Source organism: Amblyomma mixtum, chromosome 5, assembly GCF_055824585.1.
Source record: "Amblyomma mixtum isolate Tamu chromosome 5, ASM5582458v1, whole genome shotgun sequence".
NCBI classification, from domain to species: domain Eukaryota; kingdom Metazoa; phylum Arthropoda; class Arachnida; order Ixodida; family Ixodidae; genus Amblyomma; species Amblyomma mixtum.
The window spans coordinates 100,353,363-100,376,772 of record NC_143016.1 but is presented as its reverse complement, the minus strand read 5'-3'; the positions used below and the strand labels follow the sequence as shown (position 1 = coordinate 100,376,772).

Genomic DNA, 23,410 nt, shown 5'->3' with positions numbered 1-23,410 from the left:
TAGTATGTACATAGTACGAAGAGAATGTTTCAGCCGCGTTGCCTTCGGAAGTTTTTGATAGCGCATCCGAAGTGACGACTTCCTTCAAAGGTTTTAAGTAAAAATAAAATTATGCTATGGACATAAGGAGAGTTCTTTCGTTTTTTTTTTCTTTTGCTAAAACGTGGGTGGGTATGGCATGAGTGTTGCCTTTTTCGATCACTTAGCGTTGCTTAAGAACTTCTCACAGGTACAGTGCATTTCACGATGGTCGTGAAGCGTGTTTAATTAAGCCTCACTAGCTAACTGGGTAAACTGGGGCGCGTCTCATACACGGGTGCGTCTTATATACCAACTTTTTCAATGACAGCCTGCATATATGGCAGGTGCGTCTTATACACCGGAAAATACGGTACTATGGCAAAGGCACCAACTAGCTCAATTTCCATATCTGCCAGATGTCGTTTCATGTTGGCACATAAGGCAATATGCCCTCAGACGACAGTTTATGTGAAACACTAATGTAAGTGAAAGCACTATGGTGGTGGCAGTGGCATCACAAAGGGGGTGTGAAGGGCGTGGACCGCACCAGATACAGCGCTAAGGGTGGTGCAGCTCCAGCGTTTGTGAGAAAGTTGGGGTGACAGCGGTTTCGACCGTGCTGTCAACAGAGAATTTGTGTTTCGAATGTTGCGCGTGGCGAAGAAAACAGATCTGCGTGTCTGCGTGCGGTTTCCAAGGGCAGCATTTCGTACCCAAATCAACACAGGCTCATGGTTCATATGCTAAAAGTGAATATTTTTGCCAACTTACTTGCGGTGATCATAATTTTCACACTGTCAATCCAGACATTCACACATTGCATTAGTGTTCTGTTTGTATAATTTTAATACTGGAGTAATCTTCGTTCTTTGCCGCGCTGCCATTCTTTTGCTTACTTATGTTATGCAAAGTGTCTTATTTGTGTTTTTGTTTTGATTCTTTTGCTTACTTATGTCATGCAAAGTGTCTTATTTGTGCTTTTGTTGTTTGTTTTATATTTGTGGTTTTCTTTTATTCTGTTCAATTGCCTGTGCCCCCCCCCCTATGTAATACCCTCTCGAGGGCCTTTAGGGGTATTCTGTATAAATAAATATAAATAAAAAATGCAATGATAGCAGTGTACGTTTCTTTAGGAATGCTTCTTTTGAAGATTAAATGTCAGCCCCTAGTGTTTTCTGCCTTTGTTTTGCATGAATTAATCTTTCGATATTTTCATGTGAACAGTTGCGCCTTTATACAGTCGAACCCGGATATATCGAACCCGCATATTTCGAATTATTGGCTATATCGAACACACAGATTACCCCCTTGAAAATACTATGTAAAAGTATAGGACAGTTGCGTTGTATATCGAATTCCATTTTCGCCGGACATTGGATATATCGAACGCCGCGCCGCGCCGCGCCCCTGGAAGGCACGCTTTCCCCAAAGACATTCCTGTCCGGTCCTGAGCCGCCTCAGCGGAGAACATTTCCGCCGTCAGTCAGCAGGCGCAGGGCCCCCCTTTTTTTTTTTGTTCCCCGTTTTTGCGCCCCACCGGCGCGAGCTTTCCCCCTCCTCCTGTACCGCCGGCATGTGCTCCGTCAAGGTCATTGGAGCTTAACGAAGAGAGAGTGCGGCATGGAGCAACACCCTCCAGACGCGCGGCGACGGTTCTAAGCCACGCTTCTTGGGGAAAGAGAGAGAGAGAGAAAACGGTCGCTCGTGGGCACATCGTGGGTCTGGGGAAAAGAGAGAGCTCAGAAAAAAAAAAAAAAAAAACGAAGCCCAGAGCGCCGATCTTTCTCCCTGATCTTTCTTTTCCCTCTGTCGTTCCTTTGCAGTCACGTTGACTGCCGCTCGCATAGGCTTCGCTCTTATCGCTCCATCAGCGCCTCGCGTGTTTTTTTTTTTTGTGTGTGTGTGCCTCTGTTTCAACGCGCGACGTGAAGCAGGCTCCAGTAGCCAACTGTTTTGGCAAGGCAGGCCTTGAAGTGGCCGGAGATGAATGCCCGGAAGATTTAGATGACGATGAGTGCTTGGACGACGCGTTTCGCGACTTGTCCAATTTTCTCAGCGCCGTTCCGTCCGAACTTCAAGCGGTAGCTGGCGTTCAAGACGCCGACTCCAGCGACGACGAGGGCAACTGTGTTGTCGAAGAAACGCGTCCGTGCGCAGCCACTGAACTGCCATCAGCGTTAGCCTGATTCGGCGCTGTTGCGGCGAAATGGAAGGCACTGTGCTCTTGCACCTGGACAGTCTCGAGAAGATCGAGGCCAGTGTTTTGAACTTCGTTTCCCAGGGAAAAAAGCAGCCCAAAATTAGTGATTTTTTTTCTGCGAAATAAAGCGCTTTCACATTGCGTGCCCATACTATGTGATTCGCGGCTGTTCCAAACGGTAAGCCACAATTTGTTATGATCGGGAGTGCAGTTTTAGCCTATATCTGTATATCGAATTTTCGATATATCGAACTATTTTCCGATCCCCTTCGAATTCGATATATCCGGGTTCGACTGTATATCTACCTCCCTCCACGCTCCTTTTTTGGAAGATTGCTGTGGGTGGCATGAAGCATGAAGAGAGGCCATCAGATAAAATTTATGGTCTAAAATTTGTGGTTCACCATTTATGTGATGCTGCGGCCATTTACGAGCGGGTGACGACCTCTCTCCTTCATGGCTTCAAGTGCACTACTGATCTGCACTACCTGTAAAACAAGGTCTTCTATTCTGTGTTTTATACACACTTAAAACAATTTTCTGCTATTGTTGCTCTTAAAATATAATATATCCAGCAAAGAAAACAGGAATACAATACAAAACAGGAATACAAAAAGAAGTACACAGGACAGCACTGCCCTGTGTACTTCTTCTTGTCTTCCTGTTTTCATTGCTGGTTACATTACATTTGATCCACACCCACTAGTCCTGGTGGTTACACTGCTGCTCTTTTTCTTCGAGCAGGAATTCAGCTCAGTTGCGTATGTAAATTCTGCCGCCGCCAAGGCTCACCAATCTTTGCTTTCTGGTCGCCCGGTCAATGCTTTGGAACACTACCAAGCCTAGGAGAATTGTGTGGTGGGCTTAAGTCGGCCATTGTTTGGATTTCTCCAACTTTGCTGAGCATTTCGCCGACCTCAACTATCTGGCGTTGCTTTACCCTGGGGGCCTGCTCCAGCGGCAAGCTTTTTCATTGCTCATCATGTCGCTGAGCACGTCACATGCCACTTATTTCGTGCATCCACCCCGGCTGATGTTTGCACCAAAGCCAGCAGACACGTACGGGACCGGTGTCATGGTAGCCCAATAACAGATAGGCCATGGACGTGTCATTCTTTATGCGAACCATCTTCTCTCCATCACCAAGCAAAATAGCTCTGTTGGTGAACGCAAGCGTTTGGCGCTTGAGTAGGCTCTGCCCTTCCTCTTTGGTCACCATTTCACAGTTGTAACCAACTAACGTGCTCTTGGCAGACTTACATTTCTTTGTTAGAAGACCCCATGGGCCAACTAGTTAGGCTTTGTACCTGCAACAGCATTCAGCTATGTACAGTTACTGACACTTTATGACATGACGACGAGAAGACAAACACAGTAGCTGTCAATCACTGCTCAAACCAACTCCCCCAAACTGTCACGCGTCATATAGATGTCTAGAGATCTACACCACAACACGGATTATTTTCCTTCTTGCGTGTGAAAGTAGCAAAGAATGGACAACACAAATGCTTGTGTCCGTTCTTTGCTTTGCCTTTCGCCTCTTTGTGCTGTCATTTTTCATAATGCTTTACCAACTAGTTCAACTGTCTAATGTCTAAATTACCACTTTTACAGTCGCCTCGAGTGAGATAGACGTTGGGTCTTGCTCTTTTGCCATATCTGACTTTCACAACACTGCCAACCAACCCAATCGTGGACGATCTGCGTGGGCCGCCTACCACGTGACGCAAACGTCACTCCTCTGGGTGACCATGAGCATCCTGCACAGAGTCCGATTGAGTGCAGAACACTCAAGGTCACTGAGAGGAGCAACATTTGCGTCAAGTGGTAGGCGGTCCACACGTATTGTCTGCGATCAATTCCACGCGTTTGAACCCACATTAAGGTGTTTGACGCGAACCATGAAATTGCCCAGAAGATTTCTCGACGTTGGCCACCCACTCCACGACTGGTGCTGTTCAGGTTCGGCTCAAGCCTAAAAGCGCAAATGCTCCACTAAGCAACAGGAAGATGGCTTTGCCGCCGGAGAGTTGTCTCATTAGAATACGATCGACAGCAGTTCTCGTGAGGTGCACCCCTTGCCTCTAGCTATCTGGGTACACCTGTGCTTACAAATCTTCTAATTTATATATTTTATTGCGAAAGCAATACTACTTGCACTTTCACGCCTTTGCGTGCCGCGGCCGGTGACCACCATCGTGCCGCGGCCGGTGAACACCATCGTGCCGCGGCGGTGACCACCATTGACCTTCATTTGACCTTGATTGCATTAGATTAGATTGGACTGGATTGGTTTGGATTAGATTAAATTAGATCAGATTACATTACATTACATTGGATTGCATTGAATTGTATTCGAGTGGATTGGATTGCATCAGATTGCATTGGATTGGAGTGGATTGCATTGGATCGCATTGGTTTGGATTACATTACATTGGAGTGGATTGCATTGGATTGGATTGAATTGCAGTGGATTGGATTGCATTGGATAGGATTAGATTGGATTGCATTGGATTGATTTGGATTATATTAGATTGAATTAGATTTGATTGGAGTGGATTGGTTTGGATTTGATTGGATTGCATTGGATTGTATAACCGATGCACCACCCCAAGTCTAACCACAAGCACCACCACCAGCTACACTACCAGCTGTACCATGGCGTAGGTACGGATATTGCTTTCGCAATTACCGGGCTTAACCAAGCTAAGCCACATCGACATATTTTTTCATTCGTAAATACATCTTCATGTAACTTTATTTTCAAGTTATGTGTTATGGAAAGAGCCGGCTCAAAAGCAAAACTGGTGTGGGGGCCCCCCAATAAAATGGTGTGGGGGCCTAGGGGATGGGATTAGGGGTGACGCACGGAGGCACTGCACCGGGCGGTACCGTTCACCATAGTGACACCACTTGGTTGTTGGGATGGGTGTGTGCTTCGATGATGAAGACAGAATAGAGAACAAAAAAACAACAGGTCATGGGTGCACAGAAGTTTGTCCTTTCTTCTGTCATTGTTATCTAAGCGCACATCTACCTCACAACCATGAATCAACTAGCTATCGAGCATGTGTTACTTCCTCACAGAGGTAATGTGACAATAAAGCAATTTTAATTATTTCTGTTTAGGACGCCAAGGGCCTTTTGAATGCCACTGTCATGCATCAGACATGCTTAAGTTCACGCAGTGAACAGGGCATGGTGTTGTACGGTGTGGTGGATTTAACACGTGGAAGCTGCATGTGGGCTATGAGGCACGCCATAGTGGAGAGCTCGAAATTAATTCTCACCACTGGGGTGCTTTAACGTGCACTGACATCGTATGACACATGGCCATTTTTGCAATCCACCTTCATGGAAATGTGGCCACCACAGTCAGGATGCTGGGCGGAAAAATGAAGGGCATGAGTTGCTCACGAAGTGCATGTATAAAAGCCAAGAGCCATTGAAATTAACACTGGTGGCTGTGTCATTGATAGTTAGCTCCATATGTTGCGCTTCAAGCAATAATTGCTAAACTATGATGTTTGGGAAAGCCACTACAGTACAGCGCTGTGAAAGCAGCATTGAGGACTTCCTCTCTGACAAACAGAGCATCATCATCACTGTCATAACATAAAGCTTACTGAACTCCTCTGTTGATGAATGAGAACATTGACAAGGTGGTTCTTAACATTCACATATTTCAATGAAACTGTCATTGCGGAGTTTTCTCCCCATCCTGATCCTTTGCACCAAGTTAGGTGACCGTGTGACGTTTCATTTCTTTGCAGATCAATTTCAAAGCTTGCCATTTTCATAACCTCAGTTCTGACAATTTCTGCAGGCAGCACTGCGCTCGTGATGTTGCAAACGTTATCTGCATGTCACTTACAGCTCCTCGCTTCAATAAAAATTTTCAGACCTGTATTTGGTCACTTCAGACATCTCAAGAATGAAGTTGTTGCCTGCAATTATTATTTCAGCCATTCAAAGGGTGTACTATAATTTTTTCAATATCATCTGTGGTGTCATTGCTGTGCCGCACAAAGCACTGTCTCCGGCCAAGCACCAGAGTTTTGGTTTCTGTTTGCTGTTTTTGCAGCTTCAAAATGTGTGTGGTATTTCCTAGAACCACTTGTAACGAAGAGAGCGGACTCAAAATATTGTCTGATCATCAAATCGAAATGTTCAGAAAGAGACTTCCATATTGCCCTTCAAAAGCTATATGGGCCAGGGAATGTGAGCTCTTTAAAATGTACCACATAAGCTTCAACGCAAGGCCTAGGTGGTTCTGTAAGTGGGCTCACTTACAGCGGAGATGGTGACAGCAGTCACAGCTGTCATGCTAACTCCAATGTTCCACAAAAAGGACAAAAGTCAAGTTTCTGTTGTGACTTTGCAACTGAGTTGCTGCTTGTTCCATGGCTTACAGACCTACGTCTAAAAAACATGACGGCTGTCTTGCATCATCAACGTGAGCATGGGCATGGCCACACAAGTCGTAGAAGTCTGCAGGAGAGGTTTCGTGAGCTTTGAATGAAAAAAAATGTTACCACACTAAACTGAGCAATGACACCCCAGTGAAGATTAGTCTCCAAGCACAATGGAGAACAACAAAGACAGGTGGGCTAGTTGGTTCCTGGCATCAAGGGACATTGTTACAGCCCTAAAGTGGCGACAAAATAGAAGGCATCAACTGCGTCATGTTGATGTCAACCATAGTCTTGTTCCTATGCTTCTGTCCTGTCAGTTTAGTGCTTGAAAAATGTCTCACCACGTCAGGCTATGTTACAGAGATGTTAAAATAAAAAAAAAAAACACCAAGTCAAGGCAGCTTACACTGTAGCCACGGCTGACATGATTACCTTTCATAAGGTGCAGGATCTCGTGCAGAGGGCGGAAGTTGCAAAAGGCTTCGAACTCGGTGAGGGCAATAGCGATCTCTGGCTTGTGGTTCGAGTCCGGGTACAAGTCAGGGTGGGCCTCGTGCAGTTTCTTGGCCAATACCTATTGCAAAAAACGCATGTACAGTGGCAAACTGCCCTTGTCTAACCACGATAATGGCATATCATTAGGCTTGATCAGTTGGAGTCTAAGGGTATGACAATATCCATGCCTAACAAAAATTTTGAGGAAGATGAGGAGTATACCGATTGGCAATCTGGGCCTTTCAATATATTATGCCCCCAATGAAGTCCACTCCTTCTTGTTCACATACCATTACCTTGAGTTTGTTCTCTAGTAATGCTGCTCTCTTGGTGTTGCAACTGGTGAGGTATGGGCTAAGTGGAAAACAACGAAAGAGACACATTTGTCCTACGGTGGATGTAATATTTGTTGGTGATGATGCTAGCTATATTAAATATACAAGCAAATGGCACAGATAGTGACAAAAATTCTGACACTCACTGTTAAATAAGGTGGGCAGACAATAGTGACTAGTACCTTGCTATTACCAGTTCGGTCTATTAGTTTACCCATGCCAGACAACAGCAAGCTCATAAAGGCTCCAAATACAAACAATGCACTAACAAGAGAATCTGAAAAGCACTGGCAACTAAGACCAAAAATAATAAATTACTTTTTCCAATGTTTCTTTTTTTTTTCTTTTCGGACTGAGAGAAATATAGTGTTTTAATTCTGTTTCATGTAATCTAAATGGTTTGTTTGGATTTTCAGTCCCAAATATGAGTTTTGATTGTGCAGACCAAGTGTGACCGTAAAGCTTGCAACAGGCTATTATCTACAGTTACAATTAAACATTAACTTATTTTATATTAACTGCGGTAAGCAATCCAACTAAATTTCTATATTCACATAACAAATATAAAACCTAAATTAAAGAACTGCTTTTCAGAAATTAATACAATTTAACAAGTGAAATTCGAGTACATCAGATGGTGCACCCAGTGCTGCACTTAATATCAACAAGAAACTCGGACAGATGTAAAGGGAGAGGCACCTTGGTTGGGTGTGCCTGTATGGACAGCGGAGCACCAACTGAGAGCACCTTGAAGAGAAACGGCAGCTGCGAGCCAAAGATGGCTCGAACGCTGTCCCCAAGGCACTCCGGGTGCTCCGTAATGTGCGAAGCCAACGTCTTGTCCGTGCCTCGAATCTTGCTCGGACATGACGGATGTGTGCCCATCCATAGCTGCAGAGCATAAAAATTTGAGGTCAGCTAGACATAGCAATCTACACGGATTCACAAAAAAATACCACTGGTGTGCTCAAGTGGAGTATACAACTCGAGCTTCGTTTATACCGACTTGCCACGCATTTTCAGGCAATGCACGCTACTGAGACAGGTCAGGAGGTGGCCGTTTTTATCGAGAGGCATGCCAGCCTACATGAACACCACAAGGCATGGCAAAATCAGTGAGCAGTGCAATGACACAAGGTACACACCACTTCTGACAATACATCACCACCAAAAGTGAAAGCAATCATAAAATGTTTACAGTGCATAGTCTGGCATCAAGCAGCGCTACACAAAGAGACTCAGGTGTGCTGTATCTAGTGTCAATACTACAGCCTTATTAGCACTTCCCACAGCTGTATTTTCCAAGGGAAAACTTCCTGGTGCGCTGAGATGATGCTTCATATGCTGTTGGTTTCATGCCAGGACTTGATGCCACATTCTACCATCTATATCACTGCTTTGACGACCCTAGAAATACACGTTATTCAAGGTGAATTATGAAAGCAAAAATGAAACCAAGGTAAATGGTATTGTAGCCTAGCCTGAAAGATCTGTGTTAAAAAAAAAAAAAAAGCTATCTTGACTTCATTAAAGCTTGCTTGAGAAAATGTACAGTGGAAGTGTTACCTGACGTGTCATTGACATCACTGCAGTGGAAGTAAGGCCTGAATTTCATTTTTTGACTTTTTCTATTCAGGACAAATTGAAGTTGGCCTGTATTGATAGACAAAGACATTCTAACCACAAAGAAACCTCTCTCACCAAAAATAAGGACGTTCATAAGCTAGAAAATATAGAAAAATAAAATTTAAGTGTTGCCATTACTGGCAGATTTCATGAGTAAACTGCATGCGTCGACAGTGAATTTTTGCGCTGATCCCAGAGGCTATGCTACATAGCCATCCACTTCAAAACAGTGGCAACCAGTCCCTCTCGATGTGGACATCACAAGTTTGAATTGAGCAACAGGAAAACTGAAATTCAATGTTCTCAGCCATAAGTGGCTTCTTTTGCTGCCGGACAAACGTCAACATACCCAGAAAGAGCCAGTGAATAAATTTTCGCTAAGGGCAGTAATTGGATGGAGTTGTACTCAGTGTTCCCATCAAACAGTTCTGCCCCATTCACCTCGGCATACGTGGTAGATTCCTCGATGGATGCCAGGTGGTTCCCCTTGAGAGCCAGCTGTGCGACCAGGCTGGAGGGGCCCCTTTTGCCCCAGTGGTACTTCTGCACAGTGCAGACCAGCTCCAACAGCCCAGCTGCAGCACAGTTACATTTAGTTTATTTATTTATTTTACTTATTAGATACCTGCACCGCCTTACGGCATTACAGCAAGGGGGGTTACAAAACATGATGAAGAATTCAAAACAATGTACATAAACAAAAGCATCAAGTTTCACAAAGCTAGTGATACAATCAAAGCATGGAAAAAAATTCACTGCTGTTAATAGAAACAATTTCGGGCAGCAATGTGTTCCACTTGCTGGTCATCCATACAAAAAGGGAATGACAAAATGGGTTACTGTGAAAAGAATATTGTTTTTTTTTGTTCGTGGTTCCTTCTTCAACATATTTTTCGCAGTCTGTATCTGTGTGTGAGTAATAGATACTATCGAACAGTTTAAGGCAAAGATTTTCCCGACAGTCTTTCAGTCCACTCCATTGAAGATTATGTTGATGTTGGTCATGCTTAATTTTTTATCGTAATTCCCCAAAACAAATCGAATTGCACTGTCAAGTTTTGCATTTTCGCAAGTTTGTCTATTATGTTTCACACTGTGAGGATCCCAGCATACGCAACAATTCGAGGACTGAGCGGACGTGTGTAAAATATAACTGCTGCTTGAGATTACTAGGTAGGTGACTGAAATTGCAGCTCAAAAAATCCCAGAATGGACGTGGCTTTATTTACAACATGATTAACTTTCCTATTCCATTGCAAATCTGAGCTAAGAAATATACCTAAATATTTTATTTCCGGCGCAGTGGTCAGTGGATCTGATTTCTTTTTCTAGTACACTTGACATGCATAGACTTTTTTGCACTGAGGGACATTTTGCACTTTGTACACTTTGCTGCTATATTATCCAGGTCATTCTGTATGGCATCAAGGTCACCGACATTTCTTATAACTCTATACAAAATACAATCAGCAGCAAACATTCAAAATGATGAACATATGCCAGACAACATAACATAACATAACATAACATAACAACATAACATAACATAACATAACTGCTTGCATTTTTTTCCATTTTTTTTTCACATGTGCTTTTGTGCTCCGTTTCCTCAATATACGACATCAAAGTTCAAAAGTGCGACCTCGCAGAAACGTCAACAGATCACTGCAAAGCTGTAAAACAGGAAGGCGAAAAGCATGGCAGTGCGTGCCGCATTGCAGCTCCAGATGCGTGCGACCGCCACTTGAGGAAACAGAGTTGCTTGCTGACTTCAAGTAATCGCATTTCGTGAAAACCTAAACAGGTCCGAAATGCACGTTAGATTTGAGCGATTACGCGCGCTTCACATGATAAGTGTCACACGGAGTACATGTGGCATACCTTCAGCCATGATCCCGCGCAAAGGAAAGATCACACGTCCACACGAACCGCGCTACTCTTCAAAACACCACGTCGTTAAATTTTCGCATGCATCGCTTGGACAGGTGTGTAACCACGTCAAGGGCGCCTCTAGACCAGTCAGCTGTTACCGATTGCAAGCTAGTGGATCTATATGAGCAAGGGGCCTTGCGCGGAAAATGTTTAGATTTTAGACCAACTTTGAAATTCCTTGAGTAATCGCATTCTTATTAGCGCCGAAATATTTCCATGATTAGTCAGTCCACAATACACAACCATTTCCAATCCTGACGGCAGCCAGACAAAAAAAAAAAAAAGATAGAGAAGTGAAGGGCAAATTTGGGAGGGTACGGAGAGGCATCTGTAGGGCGAAACCTCAGCCACGTGATTCAAGCAATTCAAGCTCCTATTTTTTTGTTGCCCATTTCTACCACTCGCGGCTTTCACTGAAGATCAGCAAGGTTCCTGTGGCGGACCGCTTAGAACGGTAAATCATGATTTTTTATTTCGTTTAACCGTTATCAGCTGTCAAGAACGATAGGCGCGTTTAACTTCAGGTTCAAAGCGCTGCCTAAAACCCTACTTCCTGGAAGCGAACGAGGCTGTTCGTTTTGCGCCCTCAGTAAATGAATAATTTGATCGCCCCAGTGAGGAAGCGTGCGGCTGTAGAGGTTAGCTTCTCGGTATAATGGACAGTTCTTTGATAATGTTGTTACAGCGATGATCATTGGCCCTCAGCAGCGCTGGCGACGGTCGTAGCCAATGAGCACTTTTGTTATATGTCCGGCCCGGTTGCTGCTGGTTTTTTTCACTTGCTTTTTGTTTGTGCCGTAATAAAGTAAAAAGGGCCTGTTACGAGGGTCGGCGGCTGTGAGTACAACCTCAGTTTACTTCATGTTCCGGGCTTTATTAACCTCTTTTTACCCGTCTTTTTTTTTTCTGCGCGAGAGCTTCGTTTGACGCGCCTTGCAGCTCCCATTGCGCTGGCGTTCCGGGGTATTCTTCCTCCGAACCAAAACTTGAAACTCGATACAAGACCTCAAAGTGTCGTTGAGATTTGAGACCTGAGGTAGCGAAATACTGATCGTTAACTTTCGCCGCTTGCGTTTTATGGTCTCTGGCTCTTCCACGTTGAAGCGCATTGTTTGACGGCCGAAAAACGCCGGAGGACGAGGAAATAACAGATGGTGTTCCGTTGATCGGAGGGGGTTTGTCTGCCGCTTTCAACTCGCGCAGCCTTTCGCCTCCGGAGCGCCTTGGTTTGGTGAACTGGTGACAGCAAATCATTTAGCTAGACGCCCCATACTGCCACCATTCAGGTCTCTGTCCGTCCTGTTTTTATCTGCTGCTAAGCCGAATCGTTAAACAGTGGTGAACTGCTGTGAAGTGTTCACGCATTCGGCATTCGGCGGCCCTTGAAAAGGTGGTGTGCTCAGCGCTATTCTGTAGGCTGTGCTCCATCCTTTGCAGCCTGTCCTTTTTTTTTTTTTTTGTTTGCTTATGAACTGCTCGCTTCTTCTATTTAATGTGCTAAATATATTCTGATTACACCATGCATGTACGTATCAAGCAGCGCGTAACTGCTGACGTTACGGGCAGAAAGGCGCGTTTAAAATAGCCTTGTTAGCTTGGTCAACGACAGCAGCATCAATATGGCGAAGCATTGTTCGCAATCACAGTTCTCCTTTTTTTGCTTTTCTGTCATCGACGACCATGTGACAATCCCGTGCGCGAACCCAAGTGGTTAACGCTCCCCTTCGCCGCAGCGATCTTCGTAGACCACGATCCGCGCACAACGTTCAGCATCGCCCTGTTATGATAAATCGTATCTGGTCAAAATCTACGTCCTGCGTGCAGTGATATGCTGTTAGAGTGGGCATTCCAGTTTTTCCACATACCACTGAAGCTCATATTTTGCGCCACACTCATCTGAATTCATATGCCACTGTTAGTTCGAACAGCCAAACTTCTTGCTGATCCGGCGCCCGCTGCAAGTCGTGTGATGTCTAACTTCGAAACAGTATATTCTAAATTTCTTCGTTCCTGCTTTCATCCTTGTGAGTCATTAATCTGCTAGCTTGTAAACATAAGTTCCTGCAGTAAACTGCTGCGTACGCGGGTTTGTGTTTCATGAGGGCAGTGTAATATATGCACTTGATAACCTTTCCTCTACTCCGTTTCAGCTTTCGTGAATTAAGCCAGCACAGTCTGTGTGATGTCCAATTCAATTGCATTGTGTACTATAAGTTTTTTATGTGTCAGCCATTGTGGCAGCACAAAAGAAATGGATAGGAGCAAGCTGTCATTAGAAAAGAGTTAGTGCTTGTGAGCACGTGATTAGTGAGACTGACAGAAAGAGAAATGAAAGCTGAGCAGAATTACCTTGTGATGGGAAGTTCGTTATTGCATGTGCCTTCGGAGGTGACATCGGCACTCTAATTCGCTGCCGTAATAAATGTGCTTGGGTGTTGAGATTGACTTGTGAAATTTCCCACAACAGAGGCACAGTGAAATGCTAGCCTTGCAGAGTAGTTGGCAGGTTTGATACCAGTAACATTCCTGTGTTTGTCGTCATTGATTATTTATTCTTGGATGCATACGTTCAGCTGCTTCACATCGACTCCGATGTGTCATTTGTTAACAACAAAGAAAATACACTAGTGGCATACCAGCAGTGTAGCAATGAAGCAGTGTACTGCGTACGAGAAAAACCCTTGTGTTTTTATACACCTCAGCAAAATACAGTAAACGTTCATCGAACTAACATTTTGGTCCCGTCAACATCAAGTGTATATTTAAAAAGGCTCCACTTAATAAAAGGCCCCGTAAAATTCTTTTCTGCAGTAAAGATTCCAAAAATATGCCCGAATTTTTCGCAGCTGTATGGCTTTGTTTTGCAACGCTTTAATCACTTTTTGTGGAAAGGTAGGGTACTGCACGGAGTCATCCACCTATTTTTCACTTTCTTTCTTGTGTTTTAGGCTAGTGGGCTGAAGTGCAAAGGATGTCTGCAGCGTAACTTTACACCTGCAGCAGAATGGATGTGGACCCACCACCGCCCATGGGCACGGGCTCAAACCTGAAACGTTCCTCGAGCGCACCCATGATCAATGTCTTGGGAAACACTCCAACCTTCAGGTGAGCTCAAGGAATGGAGGAGTGCTTGCATCATATTTGATAGTGTAAGTCTAGGTTTCCAGCCAGAATTTCTGTCCTGAAGCAATGGCTTTGCCATTGGTAACGTGCATGGTTTGCAGTGGACTTGCTTTTTTTTTTTACGACGCTACAAGTTCTTTCAGTTTCGTATTGTCATCATTGTCGCCATCGTGATCCGTCCATGTGACCCATTATGTGGCATAAAGATACAAGTGTATGTACAAAGCTGCCAGCGCGGGCATCCAATGGCCACCCTACGGCCACCCTACGGCCACTCAGTGGCCACTCTACCCTGTACTCCTACCCTCCACACTGCCAAAGGCCAACGTAGGCCTTCGATTTCAAACCTGAAGCCCTGCTAAGACCGCAATGCAGGGTACACTTCCCATCAGCCATGAATCCGCCCAATCATTCATAGACGATTCTGGCTTTTGTGCGAGTTCAGTAGCTGTGGCAAAAGGGTTCAGTGGCAATGGCAGTCATGCTTGGCTTCATCACTATGTTAGTCATACCCTGATGGTAAGCACCTGCAGTTTCGATTGCGATGAGTTTTATAACTAGGCTGTTATGATGATGACGAGGGAGCACAAAGATGTGAATTTTTATGAATGCTCAGTTTAATGGTGCAGCAAGGATACAAACCCCTCAGCTGTTGCTGAGGGTGCTTAGGGGTTTCAGCTGAACTTTTTAATTCCTTTTTTTTTTTAATTGAAGATGAGCAGTTAGCATGATGATGATGGATTTTTATGGGGCAAGGGCATCTATGGCCAAAGAGTGCCATTTATTTATTCATTTATTTATTTATTTATTTACAAAATAAATAAACGTGCTTTTCTTCTTCTCAAGGCAGGGTCAGAGACCCATTTCCCAAGTATTTCGCCCTAAATAAGCCGAGCACCAGACCATGGGAAAGCTTGTCCCCACTGTATTGCTGGTGGGAACCCGGTGAGACTGGGGATTGAATGAACCCCACATCTCCCACATGCGAGGTGGATTTGCACCGATTTGGGGGTCAAGGTCTAAGGTGTTTAGGGAGTCAAATCAGCGAGGAAGTCACAAGCGTTCTTCTTGATATCACTGGTATCAGTGTCTCAACTGGATTTTCTTAGACCAGGGCTGCACATATTTGTGCGTATGAATACTAACTAAATAAATAAATTTGAACTGACACTGCCAACATAAAGTGTATTAAAAAGGCTCTCTTTAAATCAAACAAACTATTGGTTTTGCTGAAATTTAGATTATCGATAGTCAGTCAACTGTATTGTGATGGAATAAAGTTCTACTTCAGGGAAACTCAGTTTAATGCTTGTGTATTATGTGATTATCCTGTTCACTTTATGTATGCTTCATTTGCTCTGTCTGTCATGAATTGTGCTTCTTTTTTCTGGCATTCTTATCCAAATGCTTTTGGGCGGTCTCTTGTGCAGTAGCTCATAGTGCTTGATATATAACAACATTTTGGTGACTGGTGTTTTATTCAAATTAAGCACATTCCTCTCGGAATGCTGGACTGTCACAGACCAGTGTATAATGTAACAGTAATCTGTTATAGCTTCCTTGCTATTGCAGAACATTTTGTTTTTACCTGAACACTTCACATCAAGGCGAGCACGTGTTTTACCTTGCAGAACAGATATTCATTACGTAAACAAACAAGTTACGTAAACAAACAAGTAGAAATTCTTAGAGGCCGCATGCCAAGCGTATGAACTGGCTGCTCCCAAATATCCGTTAATCCTAAGGGAGGTGTTTTATATGTTTCCGACCCATACAGCAATAAATGTTTTGCCCCACTTTTATTTACTGATGATAATATTCCTGCAGCACTCTTCTTTACGTAAAACTTTCCTGGAGCCATCTGAGCTGTCTTGAATGTCGTCTGTCTTGGCGCTGTGTGACAACCTAGCAGGAAAACTTGCCTTTACGTCACCATAGGAAAGGTCTTTAGGCAGTGTCTGCAGATGCTTCTTACTGACTGGAGGCAGCACTAGCACTTGCGTTTTCTGTGTGGCATTGCTTCTGTGGTGAAATATGAAGCGTGATTATATCAAGTGAGTCAATTATGATCTCTTTCTCTCCTGTAAACCCTATTTGAAGTGGAAAGGAAGTATTGGCAAATATGGGCATTATTTAGACATGTAATATGCTTTGATGACTCCTTTTCTGCTATGTTGCTTTGTTGTATGATTTTTTCAAGCATTATGGCCTAGCTTTTTAGAAAAATCATACTTAAACTGGCTCACCTTCCTGTTTGGTGGGAATTGGTGGGCATTTTCTTTTGTCTGGTGCCTACAAGCATTTATGCCACACCCTGTTCAAGAATATCGCCCGCATAATTCTGTCTTGAACAGTAGTGTAGATGGTAAAATCTGCGAGTAAAATCTTCATTATTAACCTTTTGTTTCACTGTGAAGTTTAACATTGAAGGACCTGCACAGTGAACACTATGTTATTAGGAAAGATGGATTGCTGCCTCTTTAGACGGGCCTTTTTTGAATCTTGGATTGTTGGTGACGAATTGGAGCATTCTTTGCGTTGAAGAAAGGCCAGAGACAAAATGCTACTCTGACGTCTCCAGTTATCAAATCTACTCATTAATAGTAAAATAGTTTTGTGTTTGCTGCTTTGTTACTGGATGCCAGCTTGTGCTGTATATGCTACGAAATACCTGTAACAGAGACTGACCACCACTGAGTGTTGGTTACACATACAAGATAAAAAATCTTCTGATGTTAGCGGGTAAAAATTTTGCCTTTTAAACAAATCGAGCTTTTGTCTGTCATTGGGAATGCAACTGAAACTTCTTTGCTTAACGCAGGGAGGCACTTTCCCCACTGGTGCTGAGCATCCCACGAACGCGGCGCTTCAGTGCCAGCTTCAGCCCCAATCATTCGCCCTCGGTAAGCCTCGTTTGCCCTCTCTTGTGAGCATGTGAGCTTTGGAGCACAAATTAGGAACCCTTCTTTGTGAACTGTGCACCTGTTCCTTTAATCCGCTTTTCTAGCGCAATTCTTTTGTTGGCCGCTCTTTGTTTGTGTATTTATTATTGACCCTTACAGGCCCCAAAGAGCATTGTGTAAGGGGTTTACAGCAGCAAAGTGAATGTCAGCAAATAACGGGCAAAACACTGGGCAGTGCATAATTTCAAAAACACAACGAAATTGTTAAGGGTATATGGTCACTATGGAATAGAATATATGCATAGTCATACAAAATCATAAGAGAATACACGCAAAAAGGAAGGCTAGCATGGTAACAAAAATTATATGGATGGATTATCCTAGCAATAAAAGGTAAACACGTGTGCATGGAATGAAGAACAAGCAGTTAGTGATTGAAACTTAGGAAGAAAATGGGCATTTTGTGGTATGGCTGTATGTGGAGAGAGTGGAAAGGCTTTGATCTGCGATATGTTGTCGGTACAGTCCTTTTTATGCCAAAGCAGTGCAGCTTTCCATGAACTGCATATCATTTTGTCTGTGTCATGCAGGGAATCTTATTTGTTTTAAAATTTTTCTCGCCTAAGTGAAAGGTTCAAAGCTATCAGGGAAGCAGGTGCTGTTGGGGTAGGGGGTTGAAAGGGCTTGTTTTGCTGCAGGTTTGCTTGTCACCATCTGAAAAATAGTCTATTACTCAACTGTTTTTTTCACCTTGCAGTCACCGCTAGCTGCTGTGCCATCCCGGGTGAGCCAGATCAAACATGAGGAGGGCATGGATGTCATGATCAGGGAGACTGCCCATGAAAAGTACGATTCATGTGCTATGCTTAAGAATTTGCACATTTATTTACTGCACCCTCGTGTAAACACTGCGGCAGCTGAAGGGGCTTTAGCATAATAATGTGTGCTGACATGCATCGATTCGTTGGCTGCTGCTGAAGAAGCGGAATTTGAGACATCATAGATTATTTCGCTGCCTTGAGTACGTAATTTTCAAGCTTCTTACGAGCTGATATGCAATTTTTTCAGTGTCTCTGTACCCCGCTGTGGTGGTTCAGTGGTTATGGCGCTCGGCTGCTGGCCCGAAAGACGTGGGTTCGATCCCGGCCACGGTGGCTGAATTTCGATGGAGGCGAAATTCTAGAGGCCCGTGTACTGTGCGATGTCAGTGCACATTAAAGAACCCCAGGTGGCCGAAATTTCCCGAGCCCTTCACTGCAGCGTCCCTCATAGCCTGAGTCACTTTGGGACGTTAAACCCTAATAAACCAATAAACCAATCTGTTCCCGTTCTAAGCTGGCGCTATTCATACTTTCAGCCTCCAATATGAGGTCATATGCAGCATGCAAACTCATTTGACATTCTCTGAAAATAGATAAAAATTAAAGATATGCTAATGTTTTACTCACAATTTCATTCATATTATTTAGTCCATAATTTGGGCCGCCGCGGTGGCTCAGTGGTTGTGCTGAGCTGCTGATCCGAAAGACGCGGGTTCGATCCCGGCCGCGGTGGTTGAATTTCGATGGAGGTGAAATTCTAGAGGCCAGCGTACTGTGCGATGTCAGTGCACATTAAAGAACCCCAGGTGGTCGAAATTTCCGGAGCCCTTCACTACGGCGCCCCCATAGCCTGAGTCGCTTTGGGACGTTAAACCCCCATAAACAAACAAAAACTCCGTAATGTGAATAGACCCACAACCAACTGAACACCACTGGAATAAATTTATTTGACTAGTAAAGGTTGTCCAATATCATACACTTTTCACTAAGTGAAGTTTCTGCGATAGTGTGCCCCTGTGATTGCAATGTACTAAAATGTACTGTGTGATGTCAGTGCACGTTAAAAAACCTCAGGTGGTCGAAATTATCCGGAACCCTTCACTACGGCATCCCTCATAGCCTGAGTCGCTTTGGGACATTAAACCCCCATAAACCCAACCAAACCAAACGTGGTACTACTGTTGCTTAAGATCCTATGTGCAGTCTTATCTATTGGTAGGGCTGAATACGTTTTGTGAAAGCGAATCCTTGGAAGGAGGGGATTTCATTTTTGAGTCATCTGCTTGTTGGCATGCTTAGTTTTCCTTTCACTTTCTTTCTTCCACTGAATTCAGGGAGGTGCAGTCTAAACTGCAAATATCACAGTCCTGGGATGACCTGACTTTGGTAAGTGATTGGTTGCTCTTTTTCTTTTCTCTCGGTAGTTGAATGGGCCTTGCAGGGTGTTAGCTATGTGTGTGAAGTGTGAAAAATGTGACCTCCTGCTGACGATTGTACTAGTACCTAGTGCTAGCAAAGTGTCTTCCAATTCCTCCCAGGTTAACAATAAACCCTCGCAAGCATTGTTTTGTTTTTTTCTTTCCTCGTGTTTATCCGCAATGAGTTCGTGTAAACAGTAGCTTACCAATAAAAAAATATCTGAGCAGTATCTCTCGAGAGGAAAGTATATAACAGTTGTATCTTGCCCATATTCAGTCATAGGGCAGAAGCTTGGTGTCCAAGGAAAAGGCGTGAAATTAAATTCAGGACAGTGCAGTGAACTATGGAAAGGCAAAATGACGGGGATGATGTTAAGAGACGGGATGAAAGCAGAGTGGTTCAGGGAACAAACGCACAATAACAGTACCTTAGCTGAGGTTAAGAAGAAATAATGGGCATGGGCAGGGCATGCTATGCGAAGGGAAGACAACCTACGGTCCCTCAGGGTAACGGTCCCTCAGGGTAACAGAATGGATTCCAAGGGAAGACAAGCATAGCAGGGGGTGAGAGAGAGAGTCAGGTGGGCAAACGTGATTAGGAAGTTTGCAGGGACAAGGTGGCCGCAGCTGGCACAGGACAGGGTTAATTGGGGGAATATAGGAGGCATCTTTTTCTTGTGACAGAAGTAGTTAGGTTAATAATGATATACATGTTCCATAAAAAGCAAAATGGAGCATAATCTCGCTGCCTGATGTTGCTGACACTCAAGACTGTTAGAAGTTCTAGGACACAGTGTGTTCAATAAATTGCACAAAACTGTGTGTCAAGTAGATCTCAAAATCACGTTCATCTGTTTGGCTTACTTTTGAAGGAACTTGTACAACTTGTATTGATATTCGAATTACTGATAAGTGAAAAGCTTTTGTACTTTTATGGTGTATAATTTATTATCTATAAAATGTATTGTATGTATAACTGTGTCTGTGCAAAAAGTTTTTGTCTCTAGCGTTTGACCATCTTCCGATGTTTGTTGCTGTATGCCATGTAAAGGGGGGTCCAGGGGTGCCTCAAGTGATCTGCGATCACTTTTTACCCGGACCTACCCACATCTATGATGTAAAATAAACAAACTTCAAACTTCAAAGGACTTGAGTACCGGAGTGAACTACTTTTTGGAATCTCATGTCTGCAAGGTGCCAACAAAAATGGTAGATAAAGACATCGGCAAGTGTGAACATTCACAGCAGTTGCTGTGAGTATTCACACTCAATGTTGCCATTTCTTGTGTCCTCCTAAAACCGCCGTGGTGGCGCAGTGGTTATGGTGCTCAGCTGCTGATCCGAAAGTCGTGGGTTCGATCCCGGCCGCTGCGGTCGAATTTCGATGGAGGCGAATTTCTAGAGGCCCGTGCACTGTGCGATGTCAGTGCACTTAAAGAGCTCCAGGTGATCGAAATTTCCAAAGCCCCTCACCATGGCGTCCCTCATAGCCTGAGTCACTGAGTCATTAAACACCCATAAACCCATAGACCGTTGTGCACTCCTTAAAATATGCATGACAGAAAGTTTTTAGCTTTTGCTTTTAGTGTCGCTCTTAAGAACCTGGAAAACTTGATCTCTTGAATGCTAAGTATATTGAATTCCAGCACGGAGACTTTTTCCACTTTGAATTCATAGTTTTCTTGCTTAAGAGGTGTATGGTCAGGGCTGTCGGTAAAGCAGTTCCACTGTCCTCCGCAGGGTGATGGCTGTCTCGGAGAGACAAGCAAACGGCCGCGGTCACTCACCGACCCCCTGCACATATTCACACCGCCACCGGGCATCTGCAATTCACCCTCGCCAACACGAGCTGGCAAGGTCTGTAAGCCTTCCTTCCCACTCCTTCATTAATTTCGTTTCTCTAATGGGGTGGTTAATGGGTTTCTACGTGACAAAGGTGTAGCAGGCAGAATGTTTCTTTTTTCTTTTCCACAAGACCCTGTCTTCTCTTGCACTGTGGCATGATCGTGCTCTTTGCCTTGTCAGTGTATGTGCTGTTGTGCCAGTGCTAAAAAGAAAGTTGCAGTGTATTTTTTTGTCCACTTTGCAGCAATGTTTCTCACCGTCGATGTGTGCATCTAACAAGCAGGCATTTTCTCCTAGTCCAAGCCCCAGTCCTACAAGAAAAGCTTTTGCCACAAGGTTAGTGCCACTGCGCTAGTCAGTACAGTTGTGTAGCGAAACTCAAATGCTAGATTTTTCATGTTCTAAGAATAACATAGTACTTGCGAAAATTTGCCACACCATTCTGAGTTGCGCTTGCTATGTAAACGCTTCCGTTAAGCTTCCGTTCTTCAAGTTTTTCTTTCTAGCAAGGTAAACTTTCTTGTTTTTTTTTTTTTTTTTTTGAAATCTAGCTCATGTTTGGTGCCAAAATTTGTCTCTTCAGAACAAATGGATATTTTAAGGTTTTGCGTCCTCAAAGTCAAGTGTAGTGTATCAGTACTTTTTAGGTGTGCTTTATCGCAGGCTTGCCCAGTGATCAGTGTGGGAGCTTAAAGGACTCTTGGCACCAAATTTTTGTTTTCGTGTTTTCTTTAGAACATTAGACCTTATTGTATATGGATCACCCTGTGATATTGACATACGACTGCTAAATAATTTATTATTAAATTTTTTTACATTTCGGTTTTGGTTTCATCGGCTGAATGAATGATGGCTGTGACGTGTAATTGACATTTAGGTCACTTGAAGCATTGAAAAAAATGGCAGTATAACTGCTGATATGTCATTTTTTGGATTCCAGCTCTTGAAGCAGGCTGGTTTTAGTGCTGTAGTGAATTAAAACTATGTGTCAGTGTTTATATTGCAGTTTTCTTCGTGCCTGATGTGACTCAAAGGTCAACTACACATCACACCCATTGTTCAGTAATGAAACCAAAACCGAACCAGCATTAGAGAAGAAATTCAATTACAGTTTATTTAGCGGTCATAGAGGTGAAATTCTTGGACTGTGGAAAGACGAACTACTACGGAAACATTTGAGCATCTTACAACCTACTTGAGGGACATGCGACTCCTAGCCGCACGAAACAGAGCAGTAACAGGCTTTATTTAGCGGTCGTAGGTGAATACCATGCATTGATCCAATGTATTCTGATGTTTAAAGCATCATTTGAAAGAATAAAACATGCAGCATATATACTCCTTTATGAAATGAAAGTGACTGTCATATTCATAACTGATTCCAAAAGTAAACCAGTGAGGTGTCACTGTTATCCCAGAGCGAAACATTGGTGCTGAGGAGGATAAATTGAAAAACAAATTGTGTACCTTTGTGAATGTGTACTCCGGCAACTGTAAATATTGTTAATTGGTTTAACATAAGTGTTTCTTAATTTTCTCCCAGCATTCTATCTATTGCTGTCAACGTGTAGGTTTTTAAAAATGTAATGATCATTGCAGTGAAAGAAGCTGGGATTGGGAGAACAGGAAACATAATTTTTTCCCCTGCGCCTAAGGGCTCATTCATGCCTCTCGCTCGGACCCGACTCATTTTGCAAACTGGCCCAGCCATGGATGTGATGATGTCCAGCACCTCTTATATATATTTGTTTCTGTTATCCTGAGAAATACTTTTGGCGGCAGTTTACGCACGTGGAAAGAATGATCATCCAGGTAGCTGTGCAGTGCTGATGGCAATGTGTAGGGGAGGTCAGGCTGATCCTATGATTAGTACTGAAAATAACATTCACATCTCAGCTGTTTGTTGTTGGAAGTTTGTGATGGAACAGTGCAAAACTGCGGGACAAGAGACAAGCGCTGCTTGTCTCTTGTCCCGAACAGCACTTGTCTCTTGCGCTGTTCCGTCACAAATGAATAACCAACATGCCCAAGCTGCTGTCCTGTTGTTGGAGAATGGCAGGCAAATTTTACTGCATCTCTTGTGGTTAAATGCTAATGAAACCATTCTGAGCATCATCAACACTTCAGCTACTAGTGAAAATGATAGGTGTAACGTTAGGAGACCAGAAGCGGGCAGAGTGGGTCAGGGATCAAATATAAATTAATGACATGCTAGTCGAAACCAAGAGGAAGAAATGGGCTTGGGCCGGGGCATGTAATGCAAAGGCAAGATAACC

General features: G+C 43.7%; 2 protein-coding genes across 9 annotated transcripts in view; one reads left to right on the top strand and one right to left on the bottom strand.

Moving 5' to 3' along the window:
• Mpi (mannose phosphate isomerase) overlaps positions 1 to 23,410 on the bottom strand; it is a 68,007-nt gene that overhangs the window by 10,553 nt on the left and 34,044 nt on the right. The window contains exons 1-4 of one of the 2 annotated variants that reach the window (XM_089545739.1): positions 10,974 to 11,348; positions 9,534 to 9,667; positions 8,166 to 8,357; positions 7,069 to 7,210 (exon numbers count right to left, since the gene is read on the bottom strand). In XM_089545739.1, the coding sequence (XP_089401865.1) occupies positions 7,069 to 7,210; positions 8,166 to 8,357; positions 9,534 to 9,667; positions 10,974 to 10,983 (478 nt within the window). In that variant the 5' untranslated portion in view covers positions 10,984 to 11,348. Of the gene's footprint in view, positions 1 to 7,068; positions 7,211 to 8,165; positions 8,358 to 9,533; positions 9,668 to 10,973; positions 11,349 to 23,410 lie in introns of those variants that run through there. The other variant, XM_089545738.1, reaches the window with a different exon arrangement.
• Positions 11,346 to 23,410, top strand: part of LOC149343201 (P2R1A-PPP2R2A-interacting phosphatase regulator 1) — a 31,227-nt gene continuing 19,162 nt past the window's right edge. For 3 of the 7 annotated variants that reach the window (XR_016283107.1, XR_016283102.1, XM_089545741.1), the window contains exons 1-7: positions 11,346 to 11,478; positions 13,973 to 14,129; positions 16,969 to 17,050; positions 17,808 to 17,896; positions 19,206 to 19,257; positions 21,030 to 21,146; positions 21,379 to 21,470. Coding sequence is in view for 1 of the 7 variants with exons in the window: in XM_089545741.1 (XP_089401867.1) it covers positions 14,029 to 14,129; positions 16,969 to 17,050; positions 17,808 to 17,896; positions 19,206 to 19,257; positions 21,030 to 21,146; positions 21,379 to 21,470 (533 nt within the window). In the remaining 6 variants the exon portion in view is untranslated. Of the gene's footprint in view, positions 11,479 to 11,737; positions 11,862 to 11,882; positions 12,061 to 12,112; positions 12,311 to 12,366; positions 13,049 to 13,972; positions 14,130 to 16,968; positions 17,051 to 17,807; positions 17,897 to 19,205; positions 19,258 to 21,029; positions 21,147 to 21,378; positions 21,471 to 23,410 lie in introns of those variants that run through there. The other 4 variants (XR_016283103.1, XR_016283104.1, XR_016283105.1 and 1 more) reach the window with 4 other exon arrangements.